This window comes from Chrysoperla carnea, chromosome 2 (assembly GCF_905475395.1).
Source record: "Chrysoperla carnea chromosome 2, inChrCarn1.1, whole genome shotgun sequence".
Lineage (NCBI taxonomy): Eukaryota > Metazoa > Arthropoda > Insecta > Neuroptera > Chrysopidae > Chrysoperla > Chrysoperla carnea.
The window spans coordinates 59,452,905-59,467,725 of record NC_058338.1 but is presented as its reverse complement, the minus strand read 5'-3'; the positions used below and the strand labels follow the sequence as shown (position 1 = coordinate 59,467,725).

Below are 14,821 nucleotides of genomic sequence, written 5' to 3'. Positions count from 1 at the left end.
AATAAATAATTCCTGCCATTATTATCGATCTTCGCTTGCATACTAATATTTCGAAAATCAGCTTAAAATAAGGGCCGTGCTTCGACATAACCATCTTGAAAAATGGTTGTAAAAAATTCGATATCATTCAGTTTATTCGACAAGCGCTCTATCGGGCTAAATACAGTAAATAATTTGTAATTAATTTAACTGTGGGTAAAAATAAATTAAAACTAGATAATTTGTTAATAAATTAATTAAAATTTAATAAATTAAACAGCTAAAAATTCCATATATAAAAAAAATACATAAATAAATAATAATATTCAACAAGTTCAATAAATAAATTTAAATAAATTTTAAAAACACTTCATTTACGTTTTTCTTACAAAATTATTTCAATTTTTCCTCTAGACGATTTCAATTTATTACTCTAAATATAGAAATATCTATAATTTCCAAACGATCTATCATAATGATAATTTGCGTCTTAGAATCTTGGAAAGGTCTTTTGAAACAATTGTGGATAATATTATAATATTATATAGAGAATAAAGACAAGATTTAACAATTGGTGTTGAAGTTAAATAGCGATAAATTGACGGATATCAATATCACACAAATACCCAATATAGTTTGGTTTAAGTAAAAACTTCAAAAATGTTTCGAATTCCTGTTTGTTCCCATTATTATATTCAAAAGACGCCTGTTAATATGGATCAAGAGCAAAGTGAAAACCTGGTAACATTATTTTATTTTTTTATTTAATATTAAACGGCAAGCTCTTGATCCTTTGTAAGGGACACCTTTCGAATGTGAACATGCAAAAAATTAAATCAACTAAAAAGCTGTGAACAATATTTGAAATTAAAACTTTTCAAGTTTTTTTTCGAGATTTACATTAATTAGATGTTGTTCTAAAGCATCTTGCCGTTTACGAATATTAGGTGTACATATAGTAAGAATTAATCCAATTATTAAAAATGCCACCATACCCATATTTGTCCAAAAGCTGTTAGTTTTTGTTAGTATAAAAGTAAAAAATATTGTAAATAAGCCGCCCATTGTATGCGATCCAGTACTTAAAACACCAGTTGAATTAAATTCACTCTCAGGGTATGTTAGTTCAACTCCCGTTTCATATGCTACCGGAATGTAACCATTTGCAAAAAAGCTAAAAAATAATACGATTTATTGAAAATGTACTTTAGTTTTAAAAATACTTTCATAAATTTACCCTAGTAAAAAAGTTGCTAAGTAAATTAGAAGTTTATGTTCGGAGGTCACTGCAAATGTAAAGGCTAACATTCCTACTGTTGTCATTGCGTAAGCACCCAACGATGTTTCTCTGAAATAGTTTAAATTGTTTGAAATAAGATGTTATATAAGTAATTTCTGAAAAAAGTGAGATAATGTAGAAAATACAAGCTAATCTAGAAGAGAACCAAGGTGTTGTAAAAGTAAGCTAGCTGTAAAAGTACGTAGCGGATAAAACTTACTTAAATCTTTTCGTTTTATCTAAAATCACTCCAAATAAAACTGTGCTAAAAATTCCAGAGAATATGAATACTACTCCAATATGACCAGCAAATGGCCCACCATCCTATAAAGAAAAATAATTTTTTATTAGATACAAGAAAAAAATGTCTTGAATAATTGTGAAAGCACATGAAAAAAGTATAAAGATAAACGGAAAATAATGGGTTTAGTTTTCAATTAATCTGCCAAGATCCAAAAAAATTCATATAATTAATAAAGGAGACTCGAGACGATTTTTTAAGGGATGGTTTCCGGTTAAATTGGCTGAAAAGTTGGTGGAGGATATATTCCTAACAAGCTGATTATAGCTGCTAATGAGCCCAAAATTGTGTATTGAACAGTTTTTGACATATCAGGGGTGGCAGGTCCCCATTTTTTTTATTAACTAATATCGAGCGAGTATTCTAAAGTTTAAGGACCAAGTTCAGAAATGAGAAGCAAAACTGCTTGTATATATTTTTACGTTTTATTTAGTATGTATTCAATCTCTAGAAATAAAACAGTTTAACATGCGGGAATTGATCCCTTAAATTTGAAAATATACGAATCTAGTTATAATACAAAAAGGTTCCTTTGACCATAAATATCTTAAAAAGTGTTAGCCAAATTAGCTGACAACCATTCAACATAAAAATTTTGCAGTCTCCTTTGGAAAGAAGCTAAACGGGTAAATGTATCTACCAACCTCAAAATGTTCCAAAATAATTGGATTAAACAGTGTACTCGTAGCATTGTAAACACCTATATTTAAACCATATGCACACAATAAAGTCATGAAAGGCCCATTCGTTAACAAATTTTTATAAGATTGTAATGTATTCGAGCTTTCTTGTGTTTGCGTGTTTTGTGCCTCGCTTGGAGGAACAGGTGGTGCTTCTTGAAAAGCTAAAAAATAATAATTGAAATTAAAAGCCATTATCAAATATATATTGGCATGACTCATCTAAGCAAAATTTAGTTGCATTATCTTGAGATAAAGCAATTCTTTTGTTATTGTCAAGCAATAAGATAATATGGCGATTAGTTGAGTAAGTCTATTTTTTGGCCTCAATACAATTTAAAAGATAATATTTTGAATGAATTAAAACAAAAGATTTTTAGATTAGTAGGGGTCATAAGTTGATGTTTCTGAGTTATGGTGGGTCAACACCATACAGACTATTGTTTGGTGCAGACTGAAAGTCTGAGTAAAAATGTTCGACTTTACCATCATACCGACTTTTGTCTGCACTGATTTGTTGCGCAGACAAAATTCTATAGAAGTCTGTGTGAAGTTGGTATCGTGTGGACCTACCATTAGGTATTTTTCTTCAACAAGTTTATATAATACACTTTCTAATCAAACATACATTTGAAGTTTATAAATAAAAACTCAAGCTGAGAAGTTTATGTAGGAACAATTCATAAAATGTATTAAAGCACATCCGGTTACTATTGATAAATGGTAAGTAATCAGGTAGTCTAAATCGGAACTACTGAAAAAGCGGTCCACTTTCCGTTTAAAATTACAAATTTTTATCGCCAGTGAACGGGATTTATCCGATCTGAATATTTTGAATATTTTTATTGGTCTTAGAAATGGTAAGTACAAGTATTGCCACCTGGTAGTCGAAATTGTAACTACTGAATTCGGGTCTACTTCTGATTCTAATTAGTGCGAATTATTATCCTAAGTTGTCGTGTTTTTGAAAACTAAGATTGTTTTAGCTTTATGACCATTGAGATATTGTTTCTTGTTTTCATGTATTAATAATTCGCAAACTTTTTAATAATTTAACGGGGACCACTTTTTTAATCTTCCCAATCATCTGGCACGCGAATGATTCATCCTTCAGTATTCAAGTTTGTGGTTCTAGCTTTACTTGGCTTTTAAATAATATTCGAAACTTGAAAATAAATTTTAAAATTATTATGCAAAATTAAGAAATGAACTGAGTTAAATCTTTTTATCTTGTTTCAAAATGAAAAGCTTCTACTAATAATTTGTCATAAATTAGATAAAACTCACACACAAATATTAAAACGGTCACGACTGTAGTGGCTATAGCAATAATTAGAAATAAAAGAAACAAATCATTTCCAGTTTCTTCGACACTCTCAGGTTCTTGTTTAACAATCATGGGTGTAATTAAATATCCCATAGCAATACCCATTGGAGATCCATAAAACGCAATTGTGCATGCTGTACTCATCTGAGTGCTGTCAAACCAAATGCCAGCCAATTTTGGTGGCATACTTACGACAAATACCTGAGTCACAGCAACAAGTGTTTGGCCTACAAATCCAATCCAAAAACCCGTTTGGTGTGTGGAAAATAATTTTATCCATGATCCAATGCAGTGCCCAGTCACCGCAATAATCATAGAAAATCTGATACCCTAAAACAAATGCAAAATTAAGGAATAATACGCAATTTGAAAACGCACCTTAGCTATCGGCTAATCCCTGCATTATAACTCTCATTTTATGTAATGTCATACCCAGTTCGTACACTATCTATACATGTTCATATTTCAAATTCTATAACTTTTAATTATGTCGCATAGAAAGAAACGAATGCGGAGTGCTATTAAATTAGAAGATGAAAATTGAAGATAGGGGTGAAAAAGCATCTCCTTTGGTTTTTCCCAAATATCTCGTAAACTAAGCAAAATTTCGAGAAGTTTTAGATAAAATTTTTTGTAAAAAATTTAATTTTCCACCTGTTATTATAAAACATGCCAAAACAGTTGAAACAGAGATAGGTTTTGGCATTGCTTCAAATAAAAGAAGGTAGGTTAAATTTCCTTTGAAATTGTATGCTGAAAATTTTGGTTAAAAATTGATCGAGATATACCCATTTCAGTCTGGCTTTTTTTCGCATTTCATCCCTGCTTCGCTTTTTATTATAAAAAATTGTTGTTTTACTCAATGAATAATGGTGTCTTACGCTTATTATTAAGCCTAAGTATGTTTGGAAGAATGGTGCTACTACATTTCCTCGATAATGATATCACACGTGATATCGATATCATCATCTATGTCGACTTCATCAGGATCGAACAAAGAGGCGGAAAATAAACTATACAGCTGCAGCGGTTAGAGTTCTAAGTGCAAGTTACAAATTATAACTGCCATTGACCACAGGCAAATTTTGAAATCTCTCTAATAGATATATCTGATTCTGCATAACGAATTCACTAACAATTAGTTTAAAATTGTAAAATAACATCAATTACCTTTTTCTTAATAACATATGAAACAGGAAAAATTAATGGCAAATACGTTAACAAAAATATAACCGATGTTAAATTAACCGTACTTGCACTAACACCATAATAGTCCATAACGACATCTTCAATTATTGTATATTGGATCCATTGTATAGAGCCCACAAAATACAGTACAAAAAATATAAAAAGAATAAACCATCGACGTTTGTAAACACGATAAGTTTCGACAGTTTTGCCTGTCTCAACTTTCAAAGATTTTTCTTTAATTACACCCATTTATTTTTGTTGAATTTCACAAAGTAAATGTATTTTCATTCGTGTGAGAATAATCATTTATTTGAAAAATTTAATCGACACATCAATTATATTTTAATTGATTAGCGACATTAAAATTGCTTTCCAAAAATCTGTTGATTATGATAATTTTAAAGTGGTTTGTTAAGTGATTTGGCTATAACAAAAATATTTCATTGTTATGATTTCACAAAACGTCAAAACCGCGAAAGTACCTCATATTCCGTCGTAAAAAGGGGAAATGGCTCGGAAGTTAGCATTCCCAGGTTAATTTATTAGGTTTTCGAATATCTACAATTTATTTATCCAAAAAGAAATTTTTGTAAATAAATGCGTAATGGGACTTGCAATGAGAATAATTTATCCAAAGTATTCTTTATTGAAATTTTTTTAATTTTGTTCATTTTTAGTTAATTCTAAGACACGAATTCAAAAAAGAAGTACAACAAGCCCCCTGCTATTTTATTCCAGCCACTTCTAATGTTGTGAAAATTTTAATGAAAATAAATATTTCTATTAAAAATTTATTAAAATTTTATATGTATTAATTGTTAATAATTAAATAATATTAACTTGATCAATTTACCCAGACAATGGGATAAATTGAACATCTTGATCTTCGCAAGTAAAACTCAATTCTGTACAGAAAGCGTTTCTTAAAGAGTTAATTTTCTATTTGGTAAACATATCAAATAAATATAATGTACCAATTAGGAGCTACATAAGTGAAACCTGTCTGCTACAACCTGACCTTGTCTACTAGAAAAATCATTTAAATTAGTTAGAAATAAAAATAATGGAAGCTTGACATTCCTAAAAACCTCGAATTTTTGAAATTGTATTTTCTTGAATGAAAGGCGGCTCTTAACTACCTAACAAAACCTGAAGCAAAAGCAGCACTAGCACGACCATGACATAACATCATAATTAATTATGTTTAAAGCATATAAAAGAAATACACAGAAATCATTGTATGTTATCACGTTTCATTCGATATTTATCTAAGAAATTTTACGAAAAATAATAATAAATTAATTATCAAAAAAATAATTTGAACCCATTAAGGACGTTTGTCTAAAACCACGTTTCGATATCATCTTTTAATCGTATATATGCATTCTGATTAATGTCCATAAGACCACGTAAAATTTTTAGATTTTAGCAATTTAAATTTGCATTTTTAACATAAAGGCTAGAGACCAATTGCTTTTTTGTTCATTTTTTTCAAGAGGTTTGGAAAGTTATGAACAATGTATCATTCGATTCGGAATACCATGTAGGTAAATGATTTTTGAAAAAAATAAAGTACCGCTTGCGAAAATTGCAATAGTACAAACTGTGTAAAAATTGCAATTAGAAAAATTTAAAAATTCTTTATCATCAATTGCACTTTTAAATTCTTTAAGAATAGCTCCAAGGTTTCCTAAAAATTTTCATATTGATAAACGATACATTTGTTTATAACAATTTTTTAAACAATAGGAGATTAAAATGTAAAAAATCATTTGACGCATTTTCCAATTCTGACATATAAAAATTGATTATCACAAATATTACAAAACAAAATTATTTTTCAATGATTAATTGAACTTAAAGTAATTTGGTGTTAAAAAATCAAAAAATGAAAATTCTTTAATTTTTCAACGGGGGATTTTATATAAAAATCCAAAAGTGAAAATACCGACGAAAACGAGTACTCTTCTCAAACAAGTTATTTAAATCTTTATCTTACTCTTATTACTTTGTGTTTGATGTGAACTTCTCTATCCTTCTCTAACAACTTGTTTAGATCAGTATCTTACTCTTATTACTTTCTTAGGCGCTTGTCTTAGATCGTTGGACTATTTAGACTTAGGTTGCGGACTCGAATCCAGGCAGCGGCAATGTGAACAATTTATAATTAATGGGAGTGCAGAATTGGATCACATTGTCGTCACTTGGATAAGAACGAAGTAACCGACTCCACCCGCATCAAAAATGTAATTGTAAATATGTTTGTAATGGAATAAATAAAGATTAACAAATAATGATGTGGATGACCTCTGTGATAAGGCATGCGTCACAAAAACGGAGGTTAAACCCCCATTATTATTATTATTATTACTTTCTTTTAAAACTTACAATTTTCGTGGACACTTTTTATATACAGAGCTGTGATTTTATATCCATATGTCAGAACAAAATTTTATAGGGGAATCGGGACATCGGAGGAATGTCTAAACTTTTTTTTCCAAAGTTTTCGATTTTGTTTTAAAGAAGTCAAGAATTATTGGGAGAACACGTGTCCTCTATGGCTCTCTTCAATAGTGATACTTATCAGTACACCGGCTATATTTTCGTCAAGTACTTTCCTAAATAAATACTGTCTAAATATTGAGAAGTTCTTTTGAAAAGAAATGTTCCCTTCAAAAATTGTTTTTATTTATTAGGAATAACTTTTTAATTTTAAGTGTGTCTCTAGATCTAGATTGGATTTAAAATCGTCTAGAATGTCAGGTCAAATTCGAGAGTAACTTTCTTTGATAACTTTCGTCAAAAAATTTACCGCACTATTTTAAAAGGAGACATTCAGTGCTACATTATTAAAATGATAATAATATTTGATTCTACCTAATTTTGATCGTCTTGCTTAATACGATTTAAATTCAAGTATGTTAAGGTCTCCCTGAAGAAATTAAAAAATTAAAATTTTTTTTCGTCCAGTTCTGACAATGGCATTCATGAGAAAACCATAAAAGTCTTAAATTTCCATTAAGTATGCACGACAAGAGGACGAATAACGCAATATCAAGCCAACCGATTTCGATAATTCTTTTATTGGTGACATATAAGTTAATGTACTTCAGATTCACTAAAAATCACAAAGTAAAAAAAACTTTTAACAAAAAGAAAACCGAGTTCAAAAGAAAAAATTTCCCAAAATAAATAAATATGCACTAAAAAGTAAAAAAATAACGATAATATAATGTAGTTAAAATTATTGTTATTTTTGGAGTCGTTGTCAGCCAAGATAATGTAGCAAACTGTTCTATCAGAGTTGTTTCCTTGGCTGACACCGACTCCAAAAATAACGATAATTTTAACTACATTATATTATCGTTATTTTTTACTTTTTAGTGCATATTAATTTATTTTGGAAAAGTTTATCTTTTGAAGTCGGTTTTCTTTTTGTTAAAAGTTTTTTTTTCCGCATATTATATTTGGTATTATTTTGAACTATTTCGAAATCCTTCTTTTGGAAATATTACTTATATTTTACATTATTTCACTTCTACATACAAATATTCTGAAAACCAGCTTAAAAAAAGGGTAAAATGCTTCGACGCAGCCAATAAATTTTAATTAATTTAATTGTGGATTGAAATAAATTATAACTTGATAATTTTAAATAAATTAATTCAAATTCAGTAAACTAAACAGCTAAAAATTTCAAATTTAAAAAATTACATAAAATGAAAATAACACTCAACAGTTTAACAATTTCAATAAATAAAAGTAATACTTCTTCTTCTGCGATGTTTTTTCTGCATATCTCACGAGCTTCCACTAATACGGTTTCAATTTATTACTTAATAGTAATCTCTATAATTTTAATTAGATCTGATTGTGGCTCTGTTAACTATTTAAGATTTGGATCACAAAATGATGTACGATATCGTGATTTTGTTTAAGAAGGTGAAAGGGTCTTGTGAAACTATCGTAAATAATATTATGGAGAATAAAGAGAACATTTAACAATTGAGGTTGCTCAAGTTAAACAGATAAATTGTCGGATGTCAATATCACACAAACACACAATATATTTTAGTTTATGTAAAAACTTTTTTTTTCCATAATCACAGATGTGGGTTGACCCTTAACATGGATCAAGAGTTTACCGGGTGAAGTCTCGTTTTTCACACGACAATATAAAAATTGGACGCCTTTGAATTGAAACATACATAAAATGGAATTCAAAAATTTTCTCCGAATTTTGTGTTATGTGTTCCACTAAAAAGCTATTCAGGTTTTTTTTCAAGATTTGCAGCAATTAGATGTTTTTTTAAAGCATCTTGCCGTTTAAGAATATTAGGTGTACATATAGTAAGAATTAATCCAATTACTAAACATGCCACCATACCCATATTTGTCCAAAAGCCATTAGTTTGATTTAATAAAAACGTAAAAAATAGTGTAAATAGGCCGCCCATTGTATGCGATCCAGTACTTAAAACACCAGTTGAATTAAATTCACTTTCAGGGTATGTCAGTTCAACTCCCGTTTCATATGCTACCGGTATGTAACCATTTGCAAAAAAGCTAAAAAATAAGAAAATTTATTGAAAATTAAATAAAATTTAAAATATACTTTCAAAAATTTACCCCAATAAAAAAACTGCTAAATAAATTAGCAGTTTATGTTCAGAGTTTACTGCAAATGTAAAGGCTAACATTCCTACGGTTGTCATTGCGTAAGCACCCAACGTTGTTTCTCTGAAATAATTTAGGGTGTTTTAAAAGTGATTGGCAGTGAATGGAAACGTGTGAATAAGGAAAAAGGAGTGGATAAAACTTACTTAAATCTTTTCGTTTTATCTAAAATCACTCCAAATAAAACTGTGCTTAAACTTCCAGACAATATGAACACTACTCCAATATGGCCAGCAAATGCCCCACGATCCTATAAAAATTTCGTACTAGTTAGAGCAAAAAGGTAAATTTAAACATTATAACACAAATAAAAATAAAGATGCAATGGGATGATTTTGTTTTCATCTTACCAAAAATATTCAACAATTAATAAAGGAGAGTGTAGAATTTCTTATGGGGAATGGTTTTCAGCAAAATTAACAAAAATTTGGGCGTAGGATATTTTCTTAACAAGATGATTAAAAATGTCAAAGATTGCAAAGTTGTGTAGAGAAAAGTTTTTGTGATATCTATGGTCAAACGTCCCAACTTTTTATGAACTAGTTTTGAATATTTTAAAGTTTAAGAATTAAAAAATATTATTTTGTTTATTTCGGTATGCATTCAATCTCTAGAAATAAAATAGTTAATTAACATGCGGGAATTAATCCTTGAAATTTCAAAATGTTTAAATTTAGTTCATACAAAGATAAGGACCTTTGACTCTAAACATATAAAAAAATGTCCATTACACAATTGACCCCTAAATATCTCAATAACTATTCATTACACAATTTTGTTCATTATCTTTTCATCAAATTTTCAGCCAATTTACCTGAAAATCATTTAACATAAAAATTTTGCAGTCTCCTTTTGAAAAAAATTAAACGGCAAAATTTATCTACCAACCTCAAAGTGTTCCAAAAGAATTGGATTAAACAGTGTACTCGTGGCATTGTAAACACCTATATTCAAACCATATGCACACAATAAAGTCATGAAAGGCCCATTCGTTAACAAATTTTTATAAGATTGTAATGTATTCGAACTTTCTTGTGTTTGCGTGTTTTGTGCCTCGCTTGGAGGAATAGGTGGTGCTTCTCGGAAAACTAAAAAGATAGAATTTTCATTAAAAATTTTATATACGTACATACATACATACATACAAGATACGCGCGAAAAACATAACCACTCCTTGACAGTCGGGTAAAAAGATATTGGAGTATCTCAGCTAAGCAAATTTGTTGCATTATCTCTAGTTAAACGACTATATTAAATGTTGCTATTAGCAAGTAATGAGATAATTTCGCGATTAGATGAGCAATTAAAAATTTCTCCCTGAATACAATTTAAAATATAATAATAAAATATAATTGGAAGGAGTCAGTTGATATTTCTCGGTGTATTTCTACACCAACGTATAGCCCCTCTAATCAAATACACATGAGAATCTTTTTTTATAAATAAATACTAAAGTATAGTAGTTAATGACAAAACAATTAATAAAACGTACAATTATAATTTAACGTGGACCAATTTTTCAATCTACCTTCTTGTCTATTAAGTGAGTGATTCATAGTTCAGTATTCAAATTTGCGGTTTATCTTACGCAACCATATCGGCTTTCAAATAATATTCGAAACTTTAATTGAAAATAAATTTTAAAATTATTTTATGATAACGTAGAAATGAACTCTGTAAAACCTTTTTCTCTTATTCCAAAATGAAAAACTTAATATTTTATCATAAATAAATTAATAATTAATTAAAACTTACATACAAATATTAAAACGGTCACAACTGTCGCGGCTATAGCAATTATTAGAAATAAAAGAAACAAATCATTTCCAGTTTCTTCGGCACTCTCACGTTCTTGTTTAACAATCATAGGTGTAATTAAATATGCCGTAGCAACACCCATTGGAGATCCATAAAACGCAATTGTGCATGCTGTACTCATCTGAGTGCTGTCAAACCAAATGCCAGCCAATCTTGGTGGCATACTTACGACAAATACCTGAGTCACAGCAACAAGTGTTTGACCCGCAAATCCAATCCAAAAGCCGTTTGGATGTGTGGAAAATACTTTGATCCATGACCCAATGCAGTGCCCAGTCACCGCAATAATCATAGAAAATCTGATACCCTAAAACAAATTCTAAATTAACGACTAATGACTATACGTAATAAAAAAACGAATTTTATCTATCGGCTAATGTCCTACATCATGGCACCCGTTTTGTGTAATTTCGTAACCATCTTGTACTTACACATATTTCAAATCTTTAACTTTTAAAGTTTGAAGAATATTCACAATATTTTGATCCCAAAAATTACAATTTACTTAAATACAAATGATATAATTTTCTTATATATTTATTTATGTATTTTAAGTTGGAAAAAAATAATTTGAAAAAAGTTATGGGTTTTTGTATCACAGTGTATTTAAACCGCACACTTCTTTGTCCAGTCTATATTTAAAAAAACCTCAATTATTTTTTGTAAATTAAGTAATGAAAGTTTTGTAAAATGCCTTGCAAGCTACGAGAAAATTATAGTGGGTATAGTATCTCTTATTTTCAGCTTTATGAGATTTTGTACGATAATGTCGTAAATAATCATTGTCTATAAACGAAAAAAAAAATAAATTTAAAATTTAGTTAAATTACTCACATTTAATAAATCGATTTAAAATCATTATTAAACATACAACTCAATAAATATCACTTCAAAAATTCCAAGCGTAGGAGAAGGTGGTCTAAAATGATCCCCCCAAAGAAAACATGTAATTTATAGCCAAACTATTCGACTTATGTACAACGTCGAAATATTTTCGAGTTCTTTATTCAAGTGTTACAATATTGGTATGTAAATTTCTTTTGATCTGTTCAAATTTTTAGAACTATTCAATATTTCTCAAAAGGGATCGTTTTGACCGACCTTGTAAGGATAGTGGGTAAAATGATCCCATTGCATTTTTTATCAAACAGTTCACATAAATATATTAATTGTTCTTTTCCATCAACGATTAGTATGAAAACAAAAATCACTGGTAAATTCATCTATAAATCAAAACATTCAAGACCCGTTACATGATGGGGGATCATGTATTATTATAATTTTACACTCAAAATAGGCATCATTTTGGCCTATATAAAGGGGATCATTTTAACCGTAACGACATATTTGAATTTCGTCATAAATCCTGACCTTAAAATTTATTTTTATACGCCTATGAAAATGTGTTAATATTATTAAAAGTCAACAAAATAATATTATTAAAAGTCATCAAAAGTCCATAAAAGAAATTTTAAGTTGAAATTTGTCTTACCATAAATCATTATAAAAATTAATATTTTTTGCTACGAAACACAAATTAGGTTATACATCAACATAAGTCTTTGTTGAACGATTAATTTGATCGCGCGGTAACCATATATCGATAAATATATTGGAAGGCTTTAATGGTTTATTTACCCTGAGGGATCATGATAGACCGCTTTCCCATACAGTATTATTTTGAAAATTGAAGGTATATATCGAATCATTTTAAAATAAAGAATGTTCAGTTAGAAGCGCTTTCCTTTTCAGCCACAGGTGTAAATTTTGCACTCTTCCGATTTTTGTCAATCAGTTGTTGGCATTTATATGAGAAAGATTTATGTAGTATAAAATTTACATAAAATATTGCTAGCCTTTGACTCCGGTTTATATCGTAACTAAACAAAGGGCTACTCTGTCCAATGTGCGTGGGCAAAGGGAGGGTGGATTTTTCTCTAGGCGAGATATTAAAATCTAAGTAAAAATTGTAAAATAACACCAATTACCTTTTTCTTAATAACATATGAAACAGGAACAATTAATGGCAAATACGTTAACATAAATATAACCGATGTTAAATTAACCGTACTTGCACTAACACCATAATATTCCATAACGACATCTTCAATTATTGTATATTGGACCCATTGTATAGAGCCCACAAAATACAGTACAAAAAATATAAAAAGTATAAACCATCGGCGTTTGTAAACACGATAAGTTTCGACAGTTTTGTTTGCCTCAATTTCCAATGATTTTACATTAATTACATCCATTTGCTTTTATTGAATCGCACAAAGTAAATTTAATTTCATTCGTGTGAGAATAATAATTTATTTGGAAAATTTATTTGTCATATCAATTATAATTTAACGAGCGACAACGTAGTTTCCAACAATCTGTTGCATATAATTAATTCCAAGTGATTTTTTAAGTGATTTGTAAAAATTCCGTTGTTATGTTTTCAAAAAACGATAAAATCATGAATAAACCTAATATTCCGTCATAAAAAGGGGTATGAGGTCTGAGAAGTTTACACCCCCAAGCTAATTTAACAGATTTTCAAATATCGATTAAAAACTTTTCTTACTCAAAAAAGGTATTGTAGTTTTATAATTTAAATTTGTGTAAATGAAATCGCAATGAGTCTTGTAAGGGAATTCGTTGCTTCATCGTATTATTTATTCAAATCTTGTTAAAAAATAAATTTTTTTTAAATCCTGTTTATTACAAACTTTTATTGAATTTCTCTTATATGTATGCCCGTGGAATTTTAAAAGTTAAATTTGAACGAAATTTACATTCGATAATTCATTTTCATTGTATGACCTGATTTTCCCATAACTTCCACCAAATTTTTTTAGAAAATTTTCAATAATAAATACTTTTTAGAGACAAGTTTTGTACTAAAATGTAAAAAATAATGTTTCTTATCAGTCACTCATACATGACATTGGCAAAAGATTGAGCACGTTCAGCTTTTTCAAATGGTAACAATGTATGCGTGATTCATAAGAAGTATTATTTTCTACTTTTTAGTTGAATAAAAACTTGCCCCTAAAAAAATATTTCATTTAAATTTTTAATTTTTAAGATGCAAAGTAAAAAGATTACAACAAAGTTCCCTGCTACTGGATTGTTGTCACTTCTAACGTTACGAAAATTATTGAAATTTCAAATGTATTAACTATTAAAGTAAAACTCAATACGGAATCAATCAATTTTCTATCCATAGATATACGTACCTAATAAATATGTATAATTATACCAAATGGAAGCTACATAAGTGAATACCTGCCTGCTACAACATGACCTACCATACTTATAAAAATAGACTTGGAAAAATCATTATAATAAATTAGAAATAAACTAATGACAACATGCATAATTAAAAACCTTGAATTGTTTGAATTATCTTTTCTTGAACGAAAGATGCCTTTTAATTAATAACACCTGAAGCAAAACTATAAAATACAAGGACGACCATGAAATAATACTATAATTACGCTTAAGGTTGTTGTCGTGGTACAATATATATATAAATATTATGGAATATGCGCGATGTAAAAGTATACGAGCTTGTAGCT

At 28.9% G+C, this 14,821-nt stretch overlaps 1 protein-coding gene across 3 annotated transcripts; it reads right to left on the bottom strand.

Moving 5' to 3' along the window:
- Window positions 1–452: 452 nt before the first annotated feature.
- On the bottom strand, window positions 453–13,423 carry LOC123293987 (uncharacterized MFS-type transporter C09D4.1-like). 3 transcript variants are annotated; one of them, XM_044875028.1, is made up of 7 exons: window positions 13,241–13,423; window positions 11,190–11,559; window positions 10,323–10,522; window positions 9,581–9,684; window positions 9,387–9,497; window positions 9,145–9,323; window positions 3,600–3,896 (listed from the first exon to the last, which is right to left on the bottom strand). In XM_044875028.1, exons 1-7 carry the CDS (start codon window positions 13,346–13,348, stop codon window positions 3,721–3,723), a joined length of 1,248 nt encoding a protein of 415 aa, XP_044730963.1. In that variant the 5' UTR covers window positions 13,349–13,423; the 3' UTR covers window positions 3,600–3,720. The 3 variants fall into 3 exon arrangements, with proteins under 3 accessions (XP_044730964.1, XP_044730962.1, XP_044730963.1); XM_044875029.1 differs by lacking the exons at window positions 9,387–9,497; window positions 9,581–9,684; window positions 10,323–10,522; window positions 11,190–11,559; window positions 13,241–13,423 and adding exons at window positions 453–1,153; window positions 1,217–1,327; window positions 1,479–1,582; window positions 2,204–2,403 and having other exon boundaries at window positions 3,527–3,896; window positions 9,145–9,258; XM_044875027.1 differs by lacking the exons at window positions 9,145–9,323; window positions 9,387–9,497; window positions 9,581–9,684; ... (1 more) ...; window positions 11,190–11,559; window positions 13,241–13,423 and adding exons at window positions 453–1,153; window positions 1,217–1,327; window positions 1,479–1,582; window positions 2,204–2,403; window positions 4,737–5,020 and having other exon boundaries at window positions 3,527–3,896.
- Between the last annotated feature and the right edge of the window lie 1,398 nt (window positions 13,424–14,821).

Bases quoted from the DNA above. Each gene is read 5' to 3' on its own strand.
- LOC123293987 (XM_044875027.1), bottom strand. From the start codon at position 5,006: ATGGGTGTAATTAAAGAAAAATCTTTGAAAGTTGAGACAGGCAAAACT. The intron at 1,583-2,203 runs GTTGGTAGATAC...TTTTCTTTATAG, and splicing joins TTATTTTGGAACATTTTGAG to GATGGTGGGCCATTTGCTGG. The intron at 1,328-1,478 runs GTAAGTTTTATC...AAACTATTTCAG, and splicing joins GATAAAACGAAAAGATTTAA to AGAAACATCGTTGGGTGCTT.